Here is a 21399-nt window from a genome sequence, read left to right on the forward strand (position 1 = left end):
GCAGGATACACAAAGATCAGAGATTACAAAAGAAATCAGAAAAGGATTTCAAACTTACTGAGAGCAAGGCCTCTGTTACAAATCTGTCTAATAGAAAAACATGCTGTACAGATACAATACGCTCAGTGTTCATGGTCATTTAAAAACTGGCTCTACCTGAACCACTTCAATATTTTATGAAGTCACTGAGTCGACCATTTCTACAGTTTGTTTCCTTCATTGCAGTTAGAGTGCGGCTGGTAAGGATGAAAACACACACAGAGCGTAAATTGTCTTTGTTAGTAACAAACGTCAGCAAAGAAAAGACAAAACACACAAACACTCTCATGATATTCATGAATCATTAGAAAGCATCCAAACATTCTGCTCGTGGACTTTTACAGTCCAGTGAACACACAGTCTGTTCATCTTTGCATAGATACAATATACAGCACAATATTGAATGACAGACACGCTGTGGGAGCTTCCACAGATACACTGACGTCAGCATCCAGAGTCCTCCTGCTGCTCCCCCCTCAGAGCCCCGTGATCAGCACCAACACATTCAGTTAGATGACAGAGTCCAGCTGCAGCTAGAATCAGCTCCCCTCTGTGAACAACAGCACAGCGTCAGTGTTTCACACTCAGTGAAAGGAGGAAACAGCAGAAGAACACCATGTGTGCTACGTTTCCCAGGACACACTACAAACTGCACAAATACAGAGCAGCACGTGGAAGGACCTGGAGCTGCATTTACAGAGCTGCAGACAGCGTGATGTCCTGTATGGACAGGTGGAAGGAACCAAGTCCTCAGCTGGAACACTCGTGTTTGTCCACAGACAGGAAACACAGCAGGAAACTTCCTCACAGAAGTGCAGCTCATGGATAACACACTTCCTGTCAGTCAGAATGAGGCTGCAGCCAAACACAGAAAGGTGTTTTTGTCCAGATGAGCCCAGAGAAGAAACACGAGTGTTCACAGACATCAGAAGCTCAGAGAGGTGAAACATGAGGTTGGAGTCCTCGTCAGCATCCAGAAGAGCTGCTGTGAAACCCTGAGTACTCATGACAGACTCTGATGGCACAAACACATCATGATTCAAACAGAAAGACAAACATGGAGCTCCTGATCCTCCTGCATGAGAACAAGCTGACATGAGCGCTGTGTCTGAGAGTGTCTCCCTGTCACAGTGACAATAACACAGCTGCTGCTCACAGTCATTAAACTGACCTGAGGTCAGCTGTGCTCCTTACATATGAACCATGTGACCTCACATCAGTGCTGTGGATGACTGTAGTCATAGAAGAGTAGAGCTGTAGCAGGTGGTGTGAGGAGGAGGTGGTGTATTCTAGTTAACGCAGTACTGAAACACTCCAGCAGAGGGCGCTGTTAAGTCCTTATTGTAACACAGTTACTGTGTGCAGTTAGACTTCATACATAATCTGCACTTATTTCCATCAGACATGCTGTCAGTAAATGATTGGTTTCTATTGATTCTACTTCCTGTTGACTCGTTTGATGACAGTGAAACAATCACAGCTGATTGTGTGATGATGTAAACTGTCACTGTTACATTCAGTGTGTGTGACATAATGTTAGTGCAGGCTGATAACAGCCTGGTTCTGTTAGAAACACATGAACGTGTCCATAGATCAGTGTGTGTTTAACATGAGAGCTTCAGCCCTGCTGATGTGTTAAATAAAGACATGCAGGAAAACTGATGAGACTCTGAAATAACTCTTTATATTTATAATGTAACTCTGCATCAAAAGAACAACAAAGGATCCCAGACAGGTTTCTGTGAACAAAGACCATTCTGATGTTTCTGTGTTTCTAACACTTTGACATTATTAGTAAACAGACTGCAGTGAGCAGCATTTATAAAGAGCTTCTATATAAAGATATGACAGCTGTTTGACAAGTTTATCACTCTGTGTTTGGACCTGATCAGTCCAGCTGTTTACTTGAAACATGTTCATTTACCTGTTCTGTTATATTCATGTTCTTGTCTCTGTTGAAAACACATTTTAATGTCCCTCAGATTTTTCTCCCAGATGAATAAATATAAAAATGACACAAACTGACTGCAGCTACTTTTTGTCCTTTCTGTCAAAAACCTTCATGTGACTCATGAGAGACACGTTTCAGCTGTTTGTGACAGATCAGAGGCCAACAAGTCATTTATAACACTTTCCATCATTGTTTAAAGTTCTCAGTGTTTCTGTGTTGCTGCGTATAGGATCTCCCAGCATCATCACTGTGCTGTCCAATCATTGTGTGCGAGGTTACCCTTATAGTGCGATGTGTGTTTGCACAAAGAGAAGCATGTGTGTCAAATATAAATAAGCACAGAACAGAAACAGCTGCTCGTTTCTTCTGTTTAGAGTCAAGTTAGTGTTTTGTGTCTTTGTTTGAGGCCTGATGTCGAGCAGAGGTGTGTGTAACTGCACTGGTCTGTTATATGTGTGAAGTGTGTGCTTCTCTTCAGCATCATCTTTGTCACTGCTGATTCCTTTGTGTCATCATGTGTTGAGAAGAGAGAACAGTTATAACGGAGGAGCAAAAGGAAGCCCTGAAATCTGCATCAACAAGGAAGTGTTGGCTCACCAGTGATCCCAGCAGAGCCACTGGTTTGGCTCCAGTTGTTACAGATTCAATGATGTTGTTGCTACAGATACATGTCAGCATCTTTATTGAATTTAATATGAAGCAGAAATGGTGTCATTAGGAGAAGAAGAGGAGAACAAGTCCGGCGAGGAGGCAGCAGCTCTTAAAGATGAAACAGCAGCTCAGCCCTGAGCTCAGAGAGCTGCACATGAAAAAGCTCCTCAAGCAGATCCTGTCAGAGGTTTGTCATCAACAGGAGGAACTGTTCACATCATAGGATGAAGATGCTGTCAGCTGGATGAAGAAGGTTATTTAATGCAAACGTTCACACTGAAGTCAAACTGTTGTCGTGTTGAACAGATTCATGTACTGATCGTCTCCAGAATGTTAGAAGAGCTTCAATGAATCATTAGAAACAACTTACAGCTGCACAGCTGTGTCAAACACATCTGTGTGTCATTGTGGGATTGTTGTGTTTCTACATGTGACACACGTCTAAAACATGCACACAATCTGAACACAAACAGGGACTCATGTGTTCCCACAGCCAGATGCTGAGAGCCATTTCCTTGTAGTCCTGTGTCTACATACATGAACCATTAGATGTTATTGGAATGATTGTCAGCTCTGATAGTTTCATGTGTGTTTAGCTGGACGCTGTTTGATCCTCGACATGTTTAAAGGTGTCCAGTCCTGAGACACTGGGGCTGGAAACAGCTGTGATGTCATTGGACTGTCACACAGACAGAAGTGCATGAAGCGAGCAGCCGAGGAGCCGCTGATGTTTTGGATTCAACAGCATTTGAAAGGTCGACACAGACACATTTGCACACAGAAAGCTGAATCTGTCATATGCCACAGTGAACTCACTGTTCAGTGTTTTTCAGGAAGCTTCTTAACTGCCTCTGCTGCCAAACAAGCAGCTGATGTCCTTGAGAAGAAGCTGAAGAAGTCTTCAACAACAAATACAGGAAGTGGACTTTCAAATACTAGATTCACTTTAGACTCACAGAGAAATGACTCAACCAGCTGTGTTTGACTATATGAAAGGTCAGTGTGTGTCTGCACACAGACTGTTGTGTTGGACTGTTATTCAGTTGTCTGCTGAATGTTTTCAAATGTCTGCATCTCAGCTGTGATGAGGCTGGGGGTCATGGGAGGCCACCGTAGCAGCCTCTTCAACATCATGACATCATCATAAATGCTGCTGGACTGTCTGATGGGCTGACGGTGAAAAAGCCGTCGGGAAGGAAACAGAAGACATTTCAGAGGCTGCAGCAGATTTCTTTGATTCGGGGCCTTTTTCAGCTTTATTGGACAGAGCAGTGAAGATAAGTGACAGCAAAGCAGAGAGAAAGGGGGCGTGGCCCGGGTCAAAGCCAGGCCAGCTGCTCTCCACCTCGTGGTCACCTGCTCATCCTAGTGAGCTCCACCAGCAGCCCTTTCACACACTTTACACTGTCAAACACTGTGTGTGGACCTCAGCTAACAACAGGCTACATTTAAGTCTGGACTACATGCTTTTATATTGTTTTTATTCCATCAGCAGCTCAACATCATGAGCAGCTTTGACATAAAGACATCAAACTCAAGCTGACTTTAAACTACTTTTAATACAGGGGCTCAAAAACAACAACATCTTTATTATATATCAGGACACAAAGTCATTTCATCTCAAAGGGAAACAGCTTTATTTGGAATAACCAGCACTATCAACTGGTTTGGGATCTCCACCAGTTTCATGTCTTTGCAGCTTCTCCAACAAAGTTCCTGTAAAATCAGCATGTTTGTCTTTATTGGTTTGATAGTGATTGATTATTCAGTCCCAATCTGCTGTCATCTAAAGAACAAAATGATGTTTCTATGAGTCACAAAGCTCCAGATGTTGTCGGCTTCACAAAGAAAACAAAGAACTTAAACACAAAGTGTTTGGAGCCAAAATGTTCCCAAGCTGCTCTTTTTGAAATGGCAGAGGTACAGTGGTGTCTAACAGCACACTGTGGAAGGCAAACATGTTATTGTTGGATGAAACTTCATGAATCCTTTGTAGATTTGAGCTGTTGGAGCCTTTCTTTTCTCTTCAGGTGTACAGATGCTGAGGAGGCAGGTGAAGCAGGTGGAGCTGTTGTGATGCTGGCAGAGGGTGTGTCTTAGTAACTCTGTGAGGCAGAACTGGATCCAACATTGTGGATGTGTTGATGTTGGAGCCATTAAGAGTCTCTGGCCACACTGTAGGATTTCCCTTTGATCCACTGTGGGGGCATTTTGGAGTCTGTCAGTGAAACTCTTCATGTTTGTGTTTGACTCCAGTTTATAGAAACAGAGAAATGTGTCATGCTTTTGTTCGGCCTCCACAAATACACACATTTGTTCATTGGTTGGACTTTTTGGAAGGAGACACATTGAAAACCATGTTAATAAGATCTTGTTGTTTCCTGTGGATCCGACACAGAGAGTGGACTTCAGACAGAAAGCGTGGAAGAGATTTTAGAGGCCGTGTGTGGCAACAGGAAGTTTCTGTGTGTTTGCTGATCTTACATGTGGAAAACAACACGTGATGTTTGTGAAGTTCTACAATGATCATTGTTCTCACAGCATTTTGAGTGGGAACAGTTCAAACTGGGAGTAGTGGGAGTTATTTACTGATTGAAACAAGCTGAATGTTTCTGTGACGATGAAGATCAGCAGCTCAGCTGATCAATGAACTGACATCTATCAGTCGTTTCATGAGATGAAGTCATCAGCAGACATTTGTTCTGACTGTGTGATGAATGTCAGAACGTCAGGGCTCTGCTTTAGTCACTGCTTGATGATCATTGGCTCATTGTTGAATCCAGGGGCCCAGTCTGACCTCTGACCTTTGCTGCAGGTCTTCTGTGTTATCTCCACTTTCATGTCTGATCTTCTACTTGTAGTCCTGTGTCTACATATACAGTGGCTTTCAAAAGTATTCGGCCCCCTTGAACTTTCCCACATTTTGTCACATTACAGCCACAAACATGAATCAATGTTATTGGACTTCCAGGTGAAAGACCAACACAAAGTGGTGCACACGTGAGAAGTGGAACGAAAATCATACATGATTCCAAACATTTTTTACAAATAAATAACTGCAAAGTGGGGTGTGCGTAATTATTCAGCCCCTGAGTCAACACTTTGTAGAACCAGCTTTTGCTGCAGTTCCAGCTGCCAGTCTTTTAGGGTCTGTCTCTGCCAGCTTTGCACATCTACAGCTCCAGCTCAGTCAGATTAGATGGACAGCGTTTGTGAACAGCAGAAATTGAAATTGAAATTGCAGTGAAGTCAGCTAGAAACTTACAGTGACGTGGACATCATGCAAAGACTGCCAGACTCTGTAATACTGCAAATGATCAGTGACTCAGGTTAACACTAAACTTTAAACGGCACCTCTGTGTCTCTGTGTGCTGAACATCTAGGATTGAGTCAGGCTGCATCAGCTGAAGCTGTTATTTGTATATATCAGTATTTTTTTATTCAGGTGTGGGGAAAATACGTAAGACTGCAGTGAAGCGATGCACCAGATGAATCCCTGGCCAAAGGTATCGTACTCAAATCAGACTACTGATCCAGCCACATCAGCCTTTTGTGAGGTCTGTTTAAAGTAGACTAAAAGTGAACTGCAGGTTCCTGAGAGGTGGACTGTGAGCACAGAAACACATGTTCATACATACAGCTGCAGCAAACTTACATTAATTTTAAATAGATTTGTTACTCTGATGTCTGTCTCTGTGTTATTCCTCTGACAGACTGGTGACCTGTCCAGGTGTGCTCTACCTACTACTGGGACAGGTTCCAGCCTCTGTAATAGAAATGTTCTGTTATTCTCATTTAAAGTGTTTAAGTGCTTATGCATATGCTTAGTTGTGACACTGTTACTGTTCAGTGAAAGTTGCTAAAACTAGATGAACTTACTTCAGCAGTTTGAGAAAACAACTCCCTTTACAGGTGCTGATAAGGCCAAGGGCACAAAACAGCACAACCATTGATGCGTTAGGTTTCATAGCGAGACACGTGAAGTGTGGTAGGATCAGTTTGTAACTTCCTCCCTCTTCCTTGGAAGGCGTAAAGGAGGAGGAGCACGACCTCTGTGGCAGCGCTGACATGACTGAACTGTGATGTTTGATGTGTGTTGGCGCAGTAATAAATAGCTTGATCACAGCTCTTTCTGTGTTGCAGACTTTATTTAAAAAATTCCACGACACCCCCCCCACTGTGAACCTGAATTGAATATTCAGAAGACATTTGTTTAAATAGTTCTACAAATCTGAGCTGTTGGTGTGTCCTTGGATTGTGTGGTAATAATATTAGAGCCTGCAATCTTTCTTACTGGATCTCTACTATGAGTCATGTTACCTGAGATTAGTTCTATGTTTACCTGTCAGCCTGGACGAATGTGCTGTGTGAAGAATGTAAATGACATCAGATCTGAACTGCTTACATCTAAGGAGCCTGTTCATATTTAATTGTAATATGAACCAATGATTTTCTGATTGATTGCTGATATATACAGTGGGGCAAAAAAGTATTTAGTCAGCCACCGATTGTCATCATTTTAGGTGGGGGAACTTGCACAGAGGTCAGTAATTTGCACCAGAGGTACACGTCAACTGTGAGAGACAGAATGTGAAAAAAAAAAAATCCATGAATCCACATGGTAGGATTTGTAAAGAATTTATTGGTAAATCAGGGTGGAAAATAAGTATTTGGTCAATAACAAAAATACAACTCAATACTTTGTAACATAACCTTTGTTGGCAATAACAGAGGTCAAACGTTTACTATAGGTCTTTACCAGGTTTGCACACACAGTAGCTGGTATTTTGGCCCATTCCTCCATGCAGATCTTCTCGAGAGCAGTGATGTTTTGGGGCTGTCGCCGAGCAACACGGACTTTCAACTCCCGCCACAGATTTTCTATGGGGTTGAGGTCTGGAGACTGGCTAGGCCACTCCAGGACTTTCAAATGCTTCTTACGGAGCCACTCCTTTGTTGCCCGGGCGGTGTGTTTTGGATCATTGTCATGTTGGAAGACCCAGCCGCGTTTCATCTTCAAAGTTCTCACTGATGGAAGGAGGTTTTGGCTCAAAATCTCACGATACATGGCCCCATTCATTCTGTCCTTAACACGGATCAGTCGTCCTGTCCCCTTGGCAGAAAAACAGCCCCATAGCATGATGTTTCCACCCCCATGCTTCACAGTAGGTATGGTGTTCTTGGGATGCAACTCAGTATTCTTCGTCCTCCAAACACGACGAGTTGAGTTTATACCAAAAAGTTCTACTTTGGTTTCATCTGACCACATGACATTCTCCCAATCCTCTGCTGTATCATCCATGTGCTCTCTGGCAAACTTCAGACGGGCCTGGACATGCACTGGCTTCAGCAGCGGAACACGTCTGGCACTGCGGGATTTGATTCCCTGCCGTTGTAGTGTGTTACTGATGGTGACCTTTGTTACTTTGGTCCCAGCTCTCTGCAGGTCATTCACCAGGTCCCCCCGTGTGGTTCTGGGATCTTTGCTCACCGTTCTCATGATCATTTTGACCCCACGGGATGAGATCTTGCGTGGAGCCCCAGATCGAGGGAGATTATCAGTGGTCTTGTATGTCTTCCATTTTCTGATGATTGCTCCCACAGTTGATTTTTTCACACCAAGCTGCTTGCCTATTGTAGATTCACTCTTCCCAGTCTGGTGCAGGTCTACAATACTTTTCCTGGTGTCCTTCGAAAGCTCTTTGGTCTTGGCCATGGCGGAGTTTGGAGTCTGACTGTTTGAGGCTGTGGACAGGTGTCTTTTATACAGATGATGAGTTCAAACAGGTGCCATTCATACAGGTAACGAGTGGGGGACAGAAAAGCGTCTTACAGAAGACGTTACAGGTCTGTGAGAGCCAGAGATTTTCCTTGTTTGAGGTGACCAAATAATTATTTTCCACCCTGATTTACGAATAAATTCTTTACAAATCCTACCATGTGGATTCATGGATTTTTTTTTCACATTCTGTCTCTCACAGTTGAAGTGTACCTCTGGTGCAAATTACTGACCTCTGTCATCATTTTAAGTGGGGGAACTTGCACAATCGGTGGCTAACTAAATACTTTTTTGCCCCACTGTGTATATATATATATATATATATATATATATATATATATATATATATATATATATATATATATATATATATATATATATATATATTTTTTTTTTTTTTTTTTTTTTTACATACATAGTTTTTTGTTGCCTTATGGTTCCAAGCGCTGTCACCAATCTTTGCATTTTGTTATTATCTCATGACACTTGTTTAATCAGCTACCATCTCTCCTGTGGACTTTTTAATGTCTACAGTCTCAGACCAACACAGCCCTGCCCTTCCCATATTAGATTCTTGATGAATGTGTGTTGTTGTTATTCAGCCTGGTTCAATGTGCCCCTTTTTAACTTTGAGCACCCGCCCCTTTAAACCTCTCTGCACAGCCCTGCACTGAACTCACTATCTTCTCCCTCTAACAGCCTCCACATGTTCTCACTGTAATTTCCCCTCATGAATGAATTTATGCTGCACTAATGTGAATGTTTGCAGGGAAATCAAACGCATTTCACACGCAGTACTCGAGCTGACTTACCTTTGTTTGAATGACGACTTGTACGCGCTGACTCCACAGATAAGGTACGAAAATATATCAGGCTACGTCTTCAGGGTTTCTACTCCACGGCCGTATTTCATACGGGTCCACATTTCCACTGCACGCTATTTTCTGCAAGTACTGCCGCTTCGCCTCTGGACGCAATCGGTCTCTATACAGTCCGTTCTCTTTTGAGCTGCTTTTAAGCATCTTGTAATCGTCGTTCCAACACAGTGTGTTTGTTTTGAATCGTAGACCTCGAAAATGGTGCCGCGCTCCCACAATGCATTGCGGCGTGACGTCAACTCCAAAGCCCTATAGAACATGTTCTTTTTCATTGTCAAAATTATCAGGAATAAAGAAGAAAACTGATTCAAAACCTGTGGAACCTGCCAAAAAACAAGTTTTACTGCAAAGGATTTCTAGATGTGAAGGTTTTGTGGCTTTTTTCAGTTTCTAAAACAAACTCATTTGTACAGAAGGATATGAGGATGTATATGTCCGGTGGTGGGTTTTTTTCTTCTTGATTTAATGTATTCATTTATCTCTTCACTTAATCTTTCTTTATGTTTTTTTTTTTTTTGATTTGGCATGAGCGATTTCCGGTCCTCACTCCAAGCCAGTTGGTGGCGGTAATGCACCACATGTTCTATCACAGCTGCGTCCGAGAGGACAGGAAACGTCTGTATGCGTCTGCAAACCAGGTAACTACACTCAGCTGAGCCTCTCTGCTAGTCGTTATTAGTTGGAGGGTTTGCGTCACTTTCTCTCGGCTTGATAAAGGGCTGTATAGAAATCTCTGGTACGTAACACGTAACGTCATTTTTAGGGAGCGTCGCAGAGAAGTGAGGCTGTTTCTTTGTTTTTGTCGAGTTTTGATTGAAGACATGTTTCCAGTCCGTTTTTTACTCGTTTGTTTTTTCATTAATAACTTTACATTATCACAGAGAACAAGAAGGCGCTTTGTTTGTCACATTCACCTTATGTCTGTGAAGGTTCTCAGTCATCCAGGTCATTGTAGTCAAAGGAGCTTGCAAAGAAAAGCGTCTGGACTTCTTTAAGTTACTTGAAGACGTTTCACCTCTCATCCGAGAAGCTTCTTCAGTTCTAAGGTCAAATGGTGGAGAGTCCCAGATATAAACCTAGTGGGAGTTTCCCCCCACAGAGGGACAAAAGGACCCCCTGATGATCCTCTAATCACCTGAGCCAAGGTGGGAAACTGGGTGTGGGTCCCAATCAGCCAGAGTTTCGGGTGAGTTCATTGTGAAACCTGGCCCCACCTTATCATGCGAATTCCTGAGGTCAGATGGCCCAGGATGTGAGTGGGCGTTAAGGCGTCTGGGAAGGATCTCAAAACTGGATTATAGATGGCAGAGAGTTGGTGTCGTAAACCCCCGCCTCTGTTCAAAGATGGTCGCTCACAGTGGACATAGATGCTTCTTTCACTCCTCTTTCAAACCATCTGTCCTCTCTGTCCAAAATGTGAACATAAGCATCCTCGAAAGAGTGTCCTTTATCCTTAAGATGCAGATGGACTGCTGAGTCTTGTCCTGTGGAGGTGGCTCTTCTATGTTGTGCCATGCGCTTGTGAAGTGGCAGCCACTTGGCAGCCACAGTGATAAATGGCTGAGATGGCTGCAGCTGTACGTGTGAGGTACCTACATATTTCAAGATGAATTTGCAGAGATGTCATGTTTGGTGCTTACAGACATCACACTGCATTTTGTGATTTCGTAGCTATTGTTGTGATATTTCGGAGCTTCCCATGATCACCGTGACAGTCATTCATTTTAACATAACCTTTCTATTCCTTTCAGGGATCCTCATTTTTTTGGTGAGGAAGATCAGCAGCTGTGTCGACAGGCAACAGGTAACGGCATGCTTTTCTGTTAGTACTGTAGACCTTGGTCTGGTGCTCTTTTTTAGTTTAACACAGTATTTTCATTTGCCGAAGTGTAAAAAGCTTGTTCCAGGAGAAACAAACTTTAGTGAGTTCTGCAAAATGATTCCCACCATTGCACACTCTGTCAGCCTCCAGTGTGCCCTTTTTTTGTCCTTTAACTGAAGAAAGTCGGTAGTCAGAACATATGAGATAAGTGAGATCCTCATTTTGCCTGCTTATTTCAAGATACAACATTTTCACAAACTGCTGTAGGATAACCTTGCTATTTGTCTTTTCCAACACTTCTACATTCATCCATATTTCCTTGTCTGCTTCTTTCCAGGTGAAAAGTACCTGAAATGGGTGAAAGATTTTGTTTCCAAAAACAAAAGCATGTGCGTTCACCTGAAGAAGCCAAGTGGTGCTGACCTGTGGATAGAAGAGCTTGAGAACACCAAATACGACGGGGATGATGATGAAGTTAACGCCTGGGGAAAATTCTACCTTCCCGAGATTGTAAAAATGCAGGTTATTGGTGTGGTAAAGGGCACCTCATGTCCATGTGACGAGCTTGTGCTGATGACGCGTGAGGACAAAAAGCTGTACGGCTATGACGGAGAGGAGCTGCATCTGGTGGCTTCCAGTTTCCTGGAACTATGTGACAAAACGATAGAGTATCCAGCATCCAAGCGCTACTACAATGGAGAGGCCTTCAAAGATATGGTGAGAAGTTAGACTGCTAAGAATAAGACTGGGGAAGCCTAGTGTTAGAGATCAATCACCTGAGCTTTTCTTTGTATTGTTGTGTGTTCTGTTTAGACTGAGGAGGACTGGAAAAAAGTTAAGATGAGTGATGTGGGGAGGAAACTGCAGGAAGAACATAAAAAGCTGGTAAATGAAACCCAGTCAGCGTTCGTCAGCCTAATATCATAGGTGGGTATTGGAGCTGAGTATCATCACTGATTTCTAGAACCTGTTCAATTCCAATTCACAAGGTCCCAATTAGATTCCATTTAATTCTTACTCAGAGAGTCAGAAACATTATAATTCTGATCATTTATCAGTACTGACACTTGTGAAACTTCATCAGAGGTGTGAGCATCACAGCAGATGCTTTTGTGTCAAAGTAACTGAGGATAAAACACAAAACCATGAAGCAGATTTTCCTGGCCTAGCTTTTTACAGTAGATAACCTTAAAAATATTATTCTGCAGTAGAACAAAAGCAGACGAGAACCACGACTCAACAAATGTACATTGGCTGATGCTGCTGAAGTGATTCAGAGGTTTTAATAAGAGGTTTTAATAGAGACACAGCAGAGCATTTTGCAGTTTCACTTAATTTGAAAAAAATAAATAAAATTTGGTATTGAACAGCAGAAATGAGGCTGTCTTGTCGGAAGTCATTAAAAAAAATGGCTGTAAACAACGGTAGACTGCTTCATAACAAGCAAGCGAATAATGCCAAAAACAGAGATTTGAGATGGGAAACGGTGTTCTTAAAGTACACTGAGAGAGGCAGAGAGCTGTGCTGTGTTGTTTTTCTGTGTGTGTTTTAATGGTGGTGGAAGCAAACCAGCAAAAGTAAGAGGGAATTCATGACAATGTTTATGTCAAGCGAAATGTGTCTTCTTTTGCTGCTGGTTTGGTTAGAGAGAGACAAAACGTGCAGCTTCAGGATCTGAGCAGCTTTCAGCACCAACGGCATCACAGCTCAGACTTGGATTCAGGATTAAGCCCTTTATGTTTGACTGTAGTGATTGTAGCTCTGTCCTTGTTATTAATCGCTTTAGTCAAACACAGCTATTGTTTGCTGGGATGTGTATATCCTTGACAGTTTGTATCTCAGAGTTATCAAAGACACTGTGGATAATCATCAAGAGATTGTTGTCCTCTTAATAATGACCTATTTGATTGTTTGTTTTTTCTTCTTCTTACAGATTCTGGTATTTGGCCAAAAGAGAGCTTCACAATTCTTGGCTTCACCTGTGGTAGAAAAATGACTAAAGTTATGCAACACTCTCTAAAATTAAAGCTATGCAACGCTTTAACATGAATGGCGAAGGAGTGCATCTCTTTCACTGTCTCTTCCTGTCCTCTTCTCAGTCTTTGTTGTGGCACCTCTGCTATGTGTTATAGAAAGCACTTGGAATCATGTTCAATACAAAAACACCAAACTCGTGGGATTGCCCTAGCAAGCAGTTGGTAAAAACTAATTAAAACTGATATATATCAGCTTCACTTTCTAGCTGCAAAAGCACGTTTCTGCAAAAGCATGCAGTTTCCTGTCAGCACTTTTTGGCACAGAGTGTACTCAGAGTTAGGCCTTTCTTATATAAAGCAATATAATCAGCATATAAACATTTAAGATGATAAATTTAAAGCTCAACAGTAACTGCTATAAATATTATAACTACACATGTAGTGCTTTTGCTTAAGTAAATTATAGTTGGGATCATAATAAGAAAACATGTGTTTTTATTTTCTGTGTACCCTGGGTACAGACCAGTATAAATATGGGATTCTTCCCAATAAATGCTGTCTGATAATGCTTCATATTGCATTAAACACTAGATATGTAAGCAAACAAACAAAAACCCATAGAAGCCAGTTTTAATTATTAAATGTGACAATTACATGGAGATGGAAAGTAAACATGCTTATACACGTCTCTGTGATTACAGAAAATCCACACAGATGCTGTCAGAGCAGAGAATCTTTGATTTATCAGAATGATGAATGCAAATGATTTCATGAAATCTCACTCTTGTTCTGGGTTGTAAAATTCACCTGTCCAGTTAAACCGAATCCTTTGCAACACAGTTCTAAGAACCCTACCAACCTCATCCTCAGCTCTCTGCCTGTTGTCCTTTTCAGCTGAGTATTCATCCACATGTGTTTCAACTTCTCTCTCATTTTCAAGCAAATTGCTCAGGCTCTCAGCTTCAGCACAGTTACCATATGGCCACTCTCTGAGGTCTTCTGTGTTCAAGCCAAACAAATTCTTACATGATCTGCAAGGCTTCATTCTGGCACCATCACGGAGACAAAAAGCCTCACACCTGATATTTCCAGGTACTTCAATTGTTCCATCAAAGTAATCTTTCTGGACTGTGTTTGGATAATAGGTCATCACCGCACCAGATACATATTTATGCCATTTGCTAAGACAGGAGGCAGCAATCATAATTTTCCCAGCGTTAGGACCTTTGGTGGACATGGAGACTCCGCAGTACCTTTCTGATTTGTTGGTTTGGGATTTTTGAGAAATGCAGATGGTGGACGAGACGAAAGCTGTTTTTTTATTATTCTCTTCTAAGTCCAAGTCTGTGAGGAGATCTTGCAGACTCTGCTTTATTTGCTCTTCATTCTCTGAGTTATTTTGCAGGACGATCTGAAAACAGTTACAGATCTGGTCAAAGTGTTGCACCTGATTATATAGTTGTTTTTCATAGAAAGTTGATCAACATGTTTGTTTCGCTGCTTGACTTGTTTAACTATGCAGGACCATTGGATGCTTTTGGTTTAGACATTTTAAGATAGGGGGTGAAACAAGTCACAAAAATCTATTTAATTTTAAATCAATAAGCAAAAATCCATCTTTGTTCTCACTAATTTATAATTAAATTTGCTAATTGACCTTTTTTTTTTCTATTTTGCTATGCCGGGCTGTCAAAACACTCTGAATTTAGAGTCTTTGAGCTGACTTAACAGATCCAGCAGCTACACAGTGACAGCATCATATACGCCTTGAAGACTGTAAGCATCTCCAATAATGAGTCTGTTAGACATTATTTAGAACTAACAAATTCTGAAGCAAGTCTCCAGCTCTCCTGCAGTCTCTGTGTTTGGTGGAGAAGTATAGCTAGAAGCATATGTTGAAGTATAAGGTACAGTATGGATTTTCTTTGGATTTCTCAGTAAAAAAGCACTTTGCATTATACTTTCCTAAAAACTGGAAGTTTGTCAGATTGACTGACAATGTGAGAAGAGTTATCTTACCATGTCAAAACAAAAGGATTAGGGAAGATTTCTTCTGGAGAAAAGGGGATGTTGTTGATTTTGCCCAGAAACAACATGCTGTGAAGGATCTGTTGAGTGAAAACATATTTGCTTATTGTTAGTAGTGATAAACAGGACTGTCTTAAAAGTGTCAAAGGTAACACACCTCATCCACCAAGTGTTGACTTCCCGGAGTCATGTAAGAGCCCCGAACCATCCTCTTGGTAATCTTGTAGGCATTAGTTTTGAACCTCCTTTGAGAAATTGTTGTCTTCTAAAATGATAATGATCGAGCAGTTAGGGATTTAAAAACACAGGAGATCTGATAACTTTGGCTACAGCAGAGTCTGCAGACATACCTATTTTGCTCTTGGTCGGCCTATTTTAAACATGAGAGAAAACATAGTTAGTGAAATGTTGATAACATACAATGACTATCATTGGTGGCTGAAAAGATGCCAGGTAACAAGTGAAAAGCTGCTACTTACCATCGCCACAGTCTAAGAATGAAACAGGAAACACTGAGCGAGTTGCCTCCATCTTAAAGCTGTTGATCATGTGATTTAAAGGAAAGCCACACCCACACCAAAACAACATGTCAAAGGTCAGTCAGAAGAGGTGTGGTTAAACACTGGCAGTGCAGTGACCTAATGCAGTTTGGTTACCGCCACGGGAAAAGCCCCGCCCCCTCTGAGCCTCCGCTGTGTCCTCAGCACATCCAGGAGCAGCAGGTCAGAGGGGGCGGGGCCATGTCAGGACTTATTTTAAGTAAAATTTAAAGTGGAGCGACGGCAGGAGTCACACAGCAGTAACCAGCTCTGTCTGCCAGGGTCAAAGGTCAAACAAGTCCTGCAGCTGACCCACACACAGACTTACACTGATCCACAGAGAGTGATGAATCCACACATCACTCGGCTGGAGGAAGCTCGGTTTCCACACCGTCCAATCAGAAACCAGTGTTGACGCTGAGACCCGTCTCTGTAACAGGAAGTCCATGAACAGGCAGACCCTCTGCAGCAGGCTGACCTGTGACCTCTGAGACAGAGGGAGGAGTTTGTGTCAGCAGGGGGCGCTGCAGCATCGCCTGAGAGCTTTAAGAACAACAGCAATAAACAGGAAGTGAAAGTCACACTTCTGTTGTTGTGCGTTATCAGCAGACCTCCACCCTCTGCAGGAAGCTGAGATAAGAAGCAGCCAATCACAGAGCAGAGAGCATGTGACTTCCTGTTCCTGCTGTTACTGTGACAACAGCTCCTGGGACAGAGAGCAGCTTTCTAAAGAGGAAAGATGCTGCTGTCACCCCCGGGTGTCATGTGACCCGCCTGATGTACCGATTTAAGACTGTAAGAACAATAATAACATGTTTTAGTCAGGTGATCCATGCAGAGCAGATCCATGTGACCAAACACAGCTGGATCACATGTTTCCTCTCCTGGAAACAGAAAGCCTTCATGTATAAAGGCTCATGTACCCACTGAGCCCTGCTCTCAGATCTGTGAGGCTTTAACAAACAACAGTTTAAAGTCATGTTTAGCATCTTCTGTCAGTGTGGAAGGTCACACACTTTCCTGAGTGTTGAACCCTGAACTACTAGCTGTTCATGTCAGCCTGGACATAAATACAGACCTGCCTGCTGTCATAGACCCCAGCACTCACATGTTACTTATAAGTGACTCATATGTATGCATGTATATATTGTGTATGTTGTGCTATTTCTTACTTAGTGTGTTGTGTCTTTGTTCCTGTTTGTGCTGCAGCACTGTAACCTAAATAATTTCCCCTGGGATCAAAAAAGTATTCTGATTGTGATTAAATGAAAGCAGTCAGAGCAGAGGACGGTGATGTAAGGAATGGGATTTTAATCAGCCAGTCTCCTTTAACTCTCAGCATCACAAAGTAATGTGGTAACATCTGGACTGATGTGTTTACTGTCAGCTAGTTTAAATGCTGTAGGCTGCAGCCGCTGCTCTAACACTATAACTGTAACAGGGCTCAGTGCTGCTTCTAACAGTCTGAGCTGCTTCAGGCTTTATTTGTGAGGAGCACAGCAGCTTACAAACACGTGGCTGGGCCTGGACCCAAAGGAGTGTTTGTTAAAGCCTGCAGTGAATCCAGCAGCAGAATGATGGAAATGCAACACAGCAATGATGAAGAGGAGCAGCATTAAAGCCAAAGTCCAGATCATACAGTTAGGTCCATAAATCAAATAAGGGAAAATAAAATGTTGTTGGATGCACCTGTCTGCACCCTTAATGCTCTCTGGTCGCTATGGTAACGCGTAAACATTTCTTTCAAAATAAGACACACGACTACAACACGGGAAAAGACCCAGGGAAACGAAGTTAACGATAAAAACCCTGAAAACCATTGTTGGATTTATATTTTATCATTGTCATTGTTATTGGGGAATATCTAACCATATATGCTCAGAGGTGTAGAACCAATTGTGTAATGATAGTAGTCTTTAAAGACTTTGTGTGACTCCAGAGTGTTCTGGCATTCACACCCACGTCCTGGGATCATGGGAGAGGTGCTACCTTCTTATTGTTTTGTGGTAGGATGTCTGTTTTAGTCTAAGTGCCTTTTGTTTAAATGAACTGCTGGACTTCCAGACCAGCAGGTTTAGGGAAGTCGTTTATGGGGTCACACTCTGACTCCACACACACACACACACACACACACACACACACACACACACACCTACATAACATACAGACTGGTACCTTTGTTCACGTGTATGTTAATGAACCTATGTATGTTCATGTAACCTCAATAAAAGAACAGTGTTACGAGGGAACGGACGAGAGCGACTGTGGTCAAGCGAAGGAACGGCATTGGTCCAGTTCTCTCCCGTGCACGAGAAACATAAAGAACTACTCGTGTCTTGCTTTGCTGTGTAGCTGGATTGAACGATCCAGCGAACAGGTTTATGCTACAAACCTATCAACCATCAATTTCACACCGAGCCTCGACTCTCACGGCCCGGTACCAAACGACTCACGACCGGTCCGTGACCCGGGGGTTGGGAACCGCTGAGTTAACGCATGAGTAGTTCAGGGCTGCACGTCATTTTCATTGTTAATATCTTTGTGAAAAGCACATTGATGTGAAAATCTTCATGAGAGTCAGAGGCCCTACAACACGATTAAAGATTCATTCAAAAGAAAATCACAAGTTATTATCATCTTCAGAACATTTCATTAAACATTAGAGACAGACTGCTGAGTACATCTCATCTCTATCCAAACAACCTACAGTCCACAAACACATCATGAACCAGTGCTCTGGGCTGTGGTCTGTCCCCAGTTACATGGATCAGCTGGTTCCCTGGAGGTGACTGCTGCTGTGGTTTGGAGCGGATGAATAAACCTGAACTGAATCAGGTGTCCAGTTACTTTTGGTCCCTTTAAACCAGGCTGTCACATGTTCAGGATGTGAAACTCCTCCTCCTCCGTGAAAACGGGTGTGGGTCTCAATCAGCCAAGGTTTTGGGTGAACCCATTGTGAGATCTAGCCCCACGCTATCATGTGATTTCCTGTGATCAAATGTCCCAGGATGTGAGTGGGCGTTAAGGCGTCCATGTCCCTCTTCAAGCAACTTAAAGAAGTCCAGACGCTTTTCTTTCCAAGCTCCTTCAACAACATCATTCATAGAACAGCTTCCAGCTTCTTTTGCTCGGCTACAGTTTGGATGGATTTGCATTTAAAGATGCAACAAGACTAAAATGGTTAGGGTCAGGAGGTCAAAGGTCAGAGCTCCTGTGGGTCTGAGGGCGGCCTCACGCTGGAGAAGGATGAAGGAGTCTGACCTGAGCCAGTGTTTGACATGAACACATCAGCACTGCTGTCAGTGAGCCTAACGACAGCCGTTAGCATCATTTCAGTGTTTCAGTCATAAAAACACTTCCTGTCACTGTGGTGGTTACAGTGACATCATGCAGTTTGTGCTTTGACCTCCAGAGGGCGACAAATCAGCACAGACAGAGAGCTCCATTCAAACTTTGCTGCCATCAGGAATAATTCTTCAAATATAATCATCAGTGTTTGAGCAGTTATGATATCAGGGACAATCTAGACATGTGTGACAATACTGAACATGTCACATGACACACCTCAAACATCATGTGATCCACTCTCAGTCTGCACTTTCATTCATGACTTCAACAGGTTGAAATGAGCTTTGAAGAAACATTCAGTGAAATAAATCTTTCATGGATTCATGTGAGCAGCAGATGAACTTTGTACCAACAACATCTTCAATAACAGAGTCTGAATGAAGCTCAGGTGTTGATGCTGCTCACTGATTGGACGCTTGGTTTCAGCTCTGCTCTCAGTCTTTACTGCACAGGTGAAGGTAGAAAGTGTGACTGGATCTATAGACTGGAAACAGAGAAACATGCTGAACATTTGAAGCTTTGCAGCAGAAATGTTCATGTTACAAATACAGCAGAGCTGATCTGGGATCAGTGTGTTCACACCTGCAGCTACAACAAGGTTTCATGTCTCCACACGTCAGCATGTGAACTTTACTCTGACTCAGTCTGAGCAGTCAGACGGCATATTTTTAAAGTTAACACATCAGCACACACAGAGCTGAGCCCCTCCCACCTGTGCTGAGTTTCAGGTGGAGCCCCGCCTCCTTCCAGGAAGCAGCTCACCTGTGTGTCCGTGTTTAGTGTCCAGGTGTGGAGTGGAGCTTGTTGTTGGTGTGTGAAGAAACTGTAAGTTTGCTTTGTTTCCTCCTTTAACAGTTTGTCTTTAGGAACTTTACTGTTTGTTCAGCTCGTGTTTGATTTCTTCACACAACAAACTGTGTGTGTTTGTATTTCCGGTCTCTCCATTAAAGTCAGTGTGTAATGTTTCCTGGCTAACATCAGCTGTGTGCAGCTTAGTTCAGCACAAATCTGCCGCTCCATAGTTCACGGTAACGGACTCACAGCTGGACCAACGAGGCCGAGTGTGTCCGCCACTCTGAGCTACGTTCGTGTTTGTGTACTTGTAGTTTGTACTTTGAGTTCACTCAGAGCCCACAGAGGACGCAGCGTACGTGATGACGTCACAGCCCTTTACCTCCTTTACTGTCACTGTGATTAATATTTACACACGAGACACCTGCAGAGCTCTGACGCTGAGCTAGCACACAGCATGCTAACGCTAAGCTAACACTAAGCTAACGCTAAGCTAACACTAAGCTAAAGCTAAGCTAACACTAAGCTAACACTAAGAGTTCTTACAGACACGAGTTAAAAAGCTGCTTTTAGTGTGTGATCAGAGTCCAGGACTGAGAGCAGCAGCAGAGCTGATGGATGATGAATTACTGGATGGAAGAAGCTTCTCATTAGCAGTGAATCAGTGTGTGTGCAGTTCTCTGCAAACTCAGCAGCAAGAATTAGTGTGAAGCTTTAACTCTGCTGATCCTCTTTGAATCCTGGATCAGCTGAAAGGTTTAAAATGTTGTTCACACGTGTTGGACTGACTGAAGCTTCCAGTCACAGTGAATCAGTGTGTGTCAGTGAATGCATCGTGTGTGCTTCAGGCTCCATCTAGTGGACTGATAGCAGAGCAGCTGATGGCAGCTTCCTCTGCCTCACACTGCTGTCTGACTGCATCCAGCTGACACTGAGATGAAGCAGGAAAGAAGCAGCTGATATTTGGACAGCACACATGATGAAAGGAGGATTTCAGCTGATGTGCACATGAATGATTTGTGTTTCCTCTGCAGGTAGAAAGTGTGTGTGAGCTGAATTGAGCAGCATGGATCAGTGTGAGGACAGAGAGGAGGGAGTCCCTCCCTCTAAAAGCACTCTGTGTGGGGAACATGAGAGCCAGACCAAAGCTCAGAGGTGAGATGACCATCTCTAACTGTCCATGACTCTTCTCCATGTCACAGCTCAGCACTCACATCACTGCTGCATCATTATTCACAGGAACCAGCCTGGACCTCCACCCAGCTCTGTGTCCTTACAGAGTGACTGGTCTGAAGAGCGCTACATTGAATTTAAATCCCAGCCTGTGTCTGCTGCAGAGAGGTGAGCTGTTAGTAACATGAACTCTCTGATTTAAATGATTTGATGTTTCCTGGTTTCTAAAATGCATCTCTGTAGGAGAGCAGTGTCTCAAAGGACACTGCTCTCCTACAGAGATGGACACAAAGGACACACAGGCTCAGCTGTAACTGTCATTTCATCTGGTTTAAGACACATTTGGACACACAGTCGCGTCTCCATCCCGCTTTTATTAATGAACTTCCTGTTGCTTGCAGATGACAGGAACACAAAGTGTTT

At 42.9% G+C, this 21399-nt stretch overlaps 1 protein-coding gene across 1 annotated transcript in view; it reads left to right on the forward strand.

Annotated features, from left to right (window-relative positions):
• Window positions 1-19767: 19767 nt before the first annotated feature.
• Window positions 19768-21399, forward strand: part of LOC146577006 (uncharacterized) — a 135174-nt gene continuing 133542 nt past the window's right edge. The window contains exons 1-3 of the mRNA XM_085268129.1: window positions 19768-19836; window positions 20838-20958; window positions 21043-21144. Coding sequence (XP_085124255.1) covers window positions 20870-20958; window positions 21043-21144 — 191 coding nt within the window. The 5' untranslated portion in view covers window positions 19768-19836; window positions 20838-20869. The remainder of the gene's footprint in view (window positions 19837-20837; window positions 20959-21042; window positions 21145-21399) is intronic.

Source organism: Mchenga conophoros, linkage group LG3 (genome assembly GCF_057382185.1).
Source record: "Mchenga conophoros isolate Kocher_MC1m ecotype Shallow Benthic linkage group LG3, M_conophoros_male_GT1.1, whole genome shotgun sequence".
Lineage (NCBI taxonomy): Eukaryota > Metazoa > Chordata > Actinopteri > Cichliformes > Cichlidae > Mchenga > Mchenga conophoros.